This window comes from Meleagris gallopavo, chromosome Z, assembly GCF_000146605.3.
Source record: "Meleagris gallopavo isolate NT-WF06-2002-E0010 breed Aviagen turkey brand Nicholas breeding stock chromosome Z, Turkey_5.1, whole genome shotgun sequence".
Lineage (NCBI taxonomy): Eukaryota > Metazoa > Chordata > Aves > Galliformes > Phasianidae > Meleagris > Meleagris gallopavo.
In genome coordinates, this window is record NC_015041.2 from 22804229 (window position 1) to 22812921 (window position 8693).

General features: G+C 39.4%; 1 protein-coding gene across 1 annotated transcript; it reads left to right on the forward strand.

Annotated features, from left to right (window-relative positions):
* Positions 1-51: 51 nt before the first annotated feature.
* Positions 52-8013, forward strand: LOC104914977 (ribosome-releasing factor 2, mitochondrial-like). The gene is made up of 8 exons (XM_019610198.2): positions 52-226; positions 982-1027; positions 2296-2393; positions 3450-3575; positions 3952-4040; positions 6031-6119; positions 6362-6422; positions 6512-8013. Exons 1-8 carry the CDS (start codon positions 52-54, stop codon positions 6707-6709), a joined length of 882 nt encoding a protein of 293 aa, XP_019465743.1. The 3' UTR covers positions 6710-8013.
* Positions 8014-8693: the final 680 nt, after the last annotated feature.

The following is an 8693-nucleotide window of genomic DNA, read 5'->3' on the forward strand; positions in this document are numbered from 1 at the left end:
AAACTAGATGATCGTTGTGGTCCTTTTCAACCCAGGCCATTCTATGATTCTATGATTGTATGCTTACAAATTAATAATGAGTTATGGTTATTAGTTCATTATTGTGATAGTTGTGTGTTCTCTATTTCCTTCCATTGCCAGCATGCATGTTTCAGGAAGCCAAAAGTTATAGTCCTAAGTGTGACGCAGCAAAACAGCAGTGAAAGGAACTACAGCTCTCCATCCGGTATGCTTTCAGATTGTATTTTTATTCTTCTGAATTTAATTTATGACTTACTAGTGGGAGTTACTTAGAAGTGAGTATAATTGCCTTCAAAGTTTCATTGATAACATTTGGCATTTGAAACACAGAGTTAAAAGTTCAAGGAAAGAATGGTTTTGAATTGCTGTTGTTTTCTCAGTGGTTTTGTAGTAGAAGGATTTAGGAAATAAGAAAAAGGGAAAACAGGTGGAAAAGCCAGATTAGCTATGAAGGATGCAGTAATCCCTGTCCAGTTGCCTGAAGTATTAATACTAATAGGTCATTGGCTAATTGATGATAGCCAGCATGTTGCACAAAAGCAAAGAGAGACATCTATGGTTGAATAGAAGGAAGTCTGAAGTTACCATCATTCTCTTTTCTTTGCAGAGTTAGGACGAAAGAGAATTGTGGCCTGGTTAGTTACTGCTTCTTCAGAGTTCACCAAATTTCACTGATCTGATGACACTTTTTTTTCCTTGTGTTGTTTTTTTCCTGTTATTTCCAAGTTCAAGCTCTGAAGAGTTCTGTGTGTGAAAGAGATTGAGAAATGTTTTGAAAGTGAAATACATATCTTTAGTAATTTGGGATGGGTGAGAATTAGGAGTTTTCAAGAGTTGTGGCTCTGAATCTTTGTTTCAGATAAGCTTTTTAGGAGTTTTCTTAATTCACTTAATTTTGTTAAAATCAATAATTTCTTGTTGGGATCAGTCTGGCAAGTCTTTTGTTTTCTTTGTCTCCAGGAGATGTTAAATCTCTGCGTTCTGTCATTAATCCTCATATATCCAGGTACGTCATTGTAGCTTATTCTCCCTATGTAACTGATAGTGAGAGGAACTGATGTAGTACAATGTCAAGGGCGGTTGCTATTGGTGTTACTTAAATACATGTTTTAAATTGCAGTTCATACTTCCTCATTTTCAACTTTCTGACGTTGCAATGTGAGTGTCAAGGAGATCTTGACTGAAAAAAAATGTGAGTCTTTTGATAGTGTTGAAATGAAAAATGATCTCTCAGAGAAGCTGAAAGTCCACAGTGTTTGCTGATGGGTAAATAAGGGGGAGGAGCTTCTTGGCATGCAGCCACTACCATGGGCAACACTGTATTCCTTGTGTTTAGCTGTAGAGATGATGATTGTCCTTATTAATGAGGGCAAAGCAATTAGGGGCTGGGCTGTGATAGAAATGGCATGAGGGGTGCAGTTCCTGTAAGACTGCCTCTTCTTGACAGCTAATTCAGCTAATCATAATGATGGCAGCTAATCACAAGCCTACAGTGAGAAGAGCTGCTTGGAAGCCTCTTGGCAAGATACCTCAGAAAAGATCTGTCTGAACAAAATCTCATGCAAGTTCTCATGAAGCTGTATGCTAGATTTGGGACATAAATATCAACACTTACGAATATCTTATGGTCAGTGGATGGGGCCAGGCTCTTTTGAGCGGTGCCCAGCAATAGGACAGAGGGGCAGCAGGCACAAACTGCAGCACAGTAAGTACCATACAAACAAGAGGAAAAACTTTACTGTGATGGTGACAGAGCATTGGAACATGTTGTCTAGAGAGGCTGCAGAGTCTCCTTCTCTGCAGGTATTCAAAACCCACCTGGACACTTTCCTGTGCAACCTACCCCAGGGAACCTGCTTTAGCAAGGGGCTGGGGAGTATGATCTCCAGAAGTCGCTTACAACCTCTGTGATACTGCTGGTTCTGTGATACTGTTTTAGTCACCAGGATTTAGGGGTTGGAACATACAAGAAGGTGATGGGGCTGTTTCCATCCATAGAGGGGGCATGTGAGTGCAGAATGAGGCTAAGCAGGTACAGAAGTGAAGTGTGGGAACCTGTTCCAGAACTATTGAGTATTGCCATTTTGAAGAAAATTCACCATTTCAGTGCTGTCATACTTCAGAATCAGCACGTATATTGTATCAGTTAAGCGACAGGGGAAAAAACCCTGTTCATCTTGTGTGCTATGCTTAGTGAGTGTGAATTGTTCATGCCAAAAATTGGAATCACTGGAAAAAAAGTGCCACAGTAAAGGCTGTATTTGCTTTATGCAGAATCCGTAACATTGGTATCATGGCCCATATTGACGCAGGGAAAACAACAACAACGGAAAGAATGCTGTATTACTCTGGATACATAAGAACACTTGGAGGTTAGCAATATATATGTATTTTTATTTCCATAGCTGTGAGAGATTTGACAATTGTGGCAATCTCATGCAATGAGATTGATGGTACAATTTTTAGCATAGAACATTTTGTTTAAAAAGTTGTTCTTCAATTTAATGAAATTGCAATCTGTTTTCTATTGTGTTTGAATGTGGTTGCACTTGTGATTCTAAAGCAGTTGAGAGCTTCTTGATTCATTTTTTTTTCTTTTTGTTTTTCATACCTTGTTATTTGTTTAACACTTACGCAGAAGTTCGTTTTGTTTTATGTATTGTTCACTGATTGTTTTGGCAAAGCTGCTCCTCCGGATCCATTTTGATGTGTCAAGGGGCCAGATTACCAAAAACTAATCTGTATTTTAAGTCCTACCACAGGAAGAATTCCTTTCTGCAGCAACTCTCACTGCAATCTTTTAAGACTGAGAAAATCAAAGCAGCCTTCATTTATGGTACCTTTGACCTTTTTAAATTTAGTGGCGTTTCCTCTGCTACACAGGAGAATGTTAGAAGTTGTGAGCCTTGGGGACTGATTGAACTTGGTGGTATGCTTATTTGAAACTATGGGACTTTCTCTCTTTTTTATTAAAAATAAAAATAATAAAAATTCTTAGTTTTTTAAACTGAAGTCTATCTTTAAGTTTCAACTATTAAATTTTAAAATGTCAGGTTGTATACAAAGAGTGCAGCCTGTCATTTCAAAAGTGTCATTCATTCATGATTTTGGACTTTGGTGTAATTTTTTAAGTTTCTCATGGTGTTGCTTAACTTTTAAGTTTCTACACAGTGTATTTCTTTGATTAAAAATGAAAAGAAGGTTGCTGGAATTGCTTGTTTTCAACTTACAAATGATTTGTTCCTTACATTGGCAACCTGGGTGTATGGGCCAATGTTATAATTCCATGACTTAGAGTAGTTTTCATAACTTGATCATTTACGAAAGGGGAAGTATTTCCAAATATCTCTCTCTGTCTTTATTTCAAGACAGCTTCAGTCTTTGAATTATTTATGTACCCATCTGTAATCCTGTTTTCTTGCTCACAGATGTTGATGATGGAGACACAGTAACAGATTTTATGGTACAAGAACGAGAACGTGGTATTACCATTCAATCTGCTGCTGTTACTTTTGACTGGAAGGACTACAGAATCAATCTGATTGACACCCCAGGTACTGTGCATTAGTGGTACTCCTGTAATAATTTGAAAGAGTAGATGAGGTGAAGCATTGCTGAATTTAGGTTCTGAATGTAGTGCGATATTTGGCTGGTTGAATTGCTGCAGCAAATAAGCCTGCACTGAGTTCTGTTGATCTTTGACTAGTTAGTGTTTTCTGCAGCCTGGTCTGACTTGTTTAAGGTTAGCTCAGGAACAGCCTGTGTGTTTCAAGGACTTAAGGGTGTAGTTCTCTGAAAGGTAAGACAGTAATTGTGACATGTTTTTAAACATTAAAGAAAAAAGTTGTAATGATCTGTTGATGTTGCTTGTTTGAGTTATGATAATGGTAATTCATGTTATGAATTTGAGTTTTTTCAATTGTTTTGTAGGTCATGTGGACTTCACAGTGGAAGTTGAACGTTGCTTGAGAGTGCTGGATGGAGCAGTAGCAGTGTTTGATGCTTCAGCTGGTGTCGAGGTAAAAATGACTGGTAACGTTTTTTATTTCGAGATTACTTAAAAGAAGCTGAAATTATTACCTTAAGTGTATAGGAATTCCTATGGTAATGAGGGAGAAATAAACGGGGTTCTCTCTAAAGTCTGTTATCTATTGTTGCTTTGGTTACTGCTTTGTTTTGTTGTTTAGCTTTTTTTATCAAATGCGGATTGATATGAAGGCTTCTGGCTAGCTCCAGCTGTGGATAGAAATGGCCATCAGTTCACATCTTATTTCCTGCTTCCATGTAAAAAATTAATAATTTTCACCCAGAATTAACCCCTCCTCCCCACACTGTGCCCTGTTTAATAAACTCACTGGGGCATAGTGCAGAAAATGTGTAGCCAGGCTGGTGTTTGACTTTGACTTGGTGCTTCAATTCCATAGAGAAGTTACATGTCATGTGGAACACTGAATTCAATACGTATGCTAGGTAAAGGATGAGGGAACTCTTGGTCAGTGTTAGTCACATTTTTAACATACTACTGGAAGGCATTTACTTAGTGTTGTATATGAGCCTGAAACCCTCCACAGCCATCAGCAACAAAAAATTAGAGCTGCTTGTGTTTTGTTTTGTTCTGTTTTTTTTTCTGAATATTTGTAGGAAATGTATTATTTCCATGTGCTGATAGCAGACTTTTTCTAAATCTGCACTGATTTTCATGCATACCTGTTTTAAGATTCAGTGGAAAATGAGCCTCACAAAAGACACAGCAGTATATAAATAATTAGCTTAACCACACTAATTTGCCGTGTTCTCTGTGTAGCATTAGAAGTACATGTATAAGTGTTTTGGCAATATCTTAAGCCTTAAGTGTAGGCTGCCACACTCCAGTGAATAACTTCATTGTATCACAGAATCACAGAATCACAGAATTGTAGGGGTTGGAAGGGACCTCTAGAGATCATCGAGACCAACCCCTCTGCCAAAGCAGGTTCCCTACACCAGGTCGCACAGGTAGGCGTCCAGGCGAGACTTGAATATCTCCAGAGAAGGAGACTCCACAACCTCCCTGGGCAGCCTGTTCCAGTGCTCCGTCACCCTCACCGTGAAGAAGTTCTTACGCACATTCGTGCCAAAACTTCCTATGCTGCAGCTTATGTCCGTTTCCCCTCGTCCTGTCTTCATGTACCACTGAAAAGAGACTGGCCTCACCACTATGGCCGCCACACCTCAGATATTTATAAACCTGGATCAGGTCCCCTCTGAGTCTTCTTTTCTCAAGGCTAAACAGACCCAGTTCACTTAACCTTTCTTCACAGGGGAGATGCTCCAGGCCCTTCACCATCTTTGTGGCCCTCCGCTGGACTCTTTCCAAGAGATCTCTGCCTTTTTTGTACTGGGGAGCCCAGAACTGGACACAGTACTCCAGATGAGGCCTTACCAGGGCAGAGTAGAGGGGGAGGATCACCTCCCTCGACCTGCTGGCCACGCTCTTCTTAATGCACCCCAGAATGCCATTGGCCTTTTTTGGCCACGAGGGCACACTGCTGGCTCATGGCCAACCTGTCGTCCACCAGGACGCCCAGGTCCCTCTCTGCAGAGCTCCTCTCCAGCAGCTCATCCCCCAGCCTGTATTGGTGCATGCAATTATTCCTCCCTAGGTGTAAGACCCTACACTTGCTTTTGTTGAACCTCATCCGGTTTCTTACTGCCCAGAATTGTAGATCCAGATTGTAGATCCCATGTAGTGCTTGTCTTCTCTCCATGTTCTCTTTGCTCTATGCCCTTAGTGGAGGAAAGACAACAGATGAAGGAAGAGCTGCGACAGAGCTGCTTGTGGAGCTCCTCTGTGTGGATAGATAAGGGCTTGTCACAACGCATTCAGCACAGTTCCCTTCTCTACTCTGAGCTCAATCTCTTAGCAGCAGGAATACAAGATGAAGGAAAGATGTTTGACTTCTTGTCTTAGGAAATGTATATATAGTTCCTCTGTCAATACTAATGTTACCATTTTGCCTTTTTGTGTAGGCCCAAACTCTGACAGTGTGGAGACAAGCAGACAAACATCAGATACCACGAATCTGCTTTTTGAACAAGATGGACAAAAATAGGGCAAGGTATTCATACAGTTGTTTTAATCACTGTTAAAAGCCTCATAAGAGAATGTTTCTGGTCAAATTGAAGCTGTTCTGTTGAGCACAGAACTAGTAATTTATGATAATATGTACTGTACACATCTTTCATTGTTTGGTTACGTATGTTGTGTAATTGTGGAAGTACTTTTTACAACAAATAAGAGTAAACTTTTTTTTACTTTATCATTAAATTTATTGTAACAATATCTGTTGTTTTAATATAGTTTTACATATGCTGTTGAGAGTATCAAACAAAAGTTGAAGACAAAACCTTTGCTTTTACAGGTAAGCTTAGAAATTTACCTGCATTTCTTTTGAATTGAACACCTTTATTATTTTCTTTTAACTCTCTAAAATTTCTGTTCTACTTGCAGTTGCCCATTGGGGAAGCCAAAACCTTCAGAGGACTGGTTGATGTTGTGACTAAGGAGCAAATGATTTGGAAACCTACATCTGATTTGGATGATGGAAAACTTTTTGAGCAAAAGCCACTGCTAGAGTCGGATGATCCCAGCCTGTTCCAGGAAGTGCAGGATGCTAGAAATACCTTAATAGAACAAGTAAAGTTCTAAAGTAAATGCATATTGCATTTAAAACAGTTATTTAGAACAAAGGGACCTCTGGAGGCATCTGGTGCAATGATTTGCTAAAAACAGGGCTAACTTCAGCTTTAGATCGAGTTGCTCTGGCCCTTGTTCAGCTGTGCTTTCAGGGTTTCTAAGGATGGAAATTCAGTCTTTCTAGGCAACGTATCCCAGTGTTTGATCATTTTTGCAGACACATTATTTCTTTTTGTCTGTATAGAAATTTCCTGAGTTGTTATGGCAGCGCTTCTCGTCCTTTCCTTGTGCACCTCTCTATGTAAAGAATCTGGCTTTGTTTTCCCTGAAACAACCATTGCAGATCGTGGGTAGTAGGAGGCAGCATATACATTCTTCCTTTTCCCAAGTTAAACATACTCATCTCTTTGGGTCTCCCACTGTGTTCTGACATACCATCTTGTGGTTTTCAGTTGGATTTCCCACTGTTTGTATGTTTTTTTGTGCTGGGAAACCTAAAATCACGGTGTCTAAAATGTAGCTTCACAAGTAGAGGGTGAGTAGCTGGTGATAACTGCTTGCCTTTATCCACTCAGTACTTCTGCTGATACAGCCCATTATGCAGTTAGCATTTGTCAAAGGGTGTGTTGCTGATTTATTCTCGTTGATCAAGCAGGACCAGAAGTTGTCTTTAGCTCCACAGACCTACTTCCTAGGTATTTGATCCCCATTCTGTATTAGTACATGGATTTGTTTTGTCACAGGTGCAAGGTACTGCATTTGTCCTTGATGAACTGATTTCAAATTTTCTTCATTTGCTTTTCTTTGATAAAAGACTTTTACAGCATATTGTGACGTGTGATGGCAGAACGTGCTTAATATAGTCAGCTGGACTCTGTGGCTGCATGGCTGCATGTTACTTGTGCAAAATGGCAAATACTCCCTATTTCATAAATAGTGAGCTCATTAAAAAAAGACCCTAAATTTAGTATCAAGTTGGTTAACATGGCATCTTTTGCCATCTTAGATCCCAAAGGATACTTGGAACATTCACATTGGGCTCAAACCCAGAACCTGCAGCTTATTCATACTCTTCTGGAATGACAACTAGAAACTGGATGAGTTGTCAGGGTCTGTTCCAAATAACACTAAATGCTATGCTAGAGGAAACTGGATCTCATCATAAAGAGCAAATCCATCCATAAGGTCCATTGGAGAGATGAGAGGAAATTGTAATAGAAGCGTGGTTTGCCTGATCCTAGCGTCTAATGGGTTTTGCAGAGCTGAGACAGCTTAGAAGTTGAAGAATAATAAAGTGAAAGAGTGTCTGTGAGCTACGCAGGACTTTTGAAATAGTTTCCTTCCAGACTGTTTTTCTTTGAGCTAATACTTAAAAGTCCCACATTGTTCTGTGTAAATACAATGGTAAGAGCTGGTTGTACTTCAGAGACTCCAAGCACATCTAATCTCCAAGTTAAAAAGGTGGTTTTGTAACCTGTTTGCTGTTCCACAGCTTAGAACTTTAATTGCTTTAATACAGCCTTAGAAATGTAGTGGCAGTTACATCCAAACGTAATGCTTTATATGCAGAAATACAAGAAGTTAACAGTTACGTTTGTCAGAGGTTTTGATCCATTTTGCTATAAGAACTGCCTTCCATGCGAATTTGGATCACATATTGCTAGATATGATAGATGATGATGGGCTTCCTGTTGCATGTAAAACATCAGTCTGAGTGATCCATTTTGATGTGCTGAGTTCAGTAAAATACACCACGTTTTCAGAATATTCAGGTTTTAAATGGGAATGTTGTTGCTCAGCCTCTCCTCTTAAGAAATCTCAGATAGAAATCAGGGTAAGAACAGTGTTCTTTTAAATCTTTTTTTACTTGTTTTTTTTTTTTCTTTAGCTTCTGGGCCTTTCCTGAAGCAGGATGGCGTGGCCCAGCAGTGTGATAATTCAGATAACTTCCTTTTTTTTGCTCTACTTTAACAGAATTTAAAATGTAAAATTTAGT

What these genes read in the sequence shown, in the direction of transcription:
- LOC104914977 (XM_019610198.2), top strand. Translation starts at nt 52, where the DNA reads ATGATTGTATGCTTACAAATTAATAATGAGTTATGGTTATTAGTTCAT. An exon ending in GAACTACAGCTCTCCATCCG is followed by an intron (nt 227 to 981) that starts GTATGCTTTCAG and finishes CTTTGTCTCCAG; the next exon opens with GAGATGTTAAATCTCTGCGT. An exon ending in ATGGACAAAAATAGGGCAAG is followed by an intron (nt 6,120 to 6,361) that starts GTATTCATACAG and finishes GTTTTAATATAG; the next exon opens with TTTTACATATGCTGTTGAGA.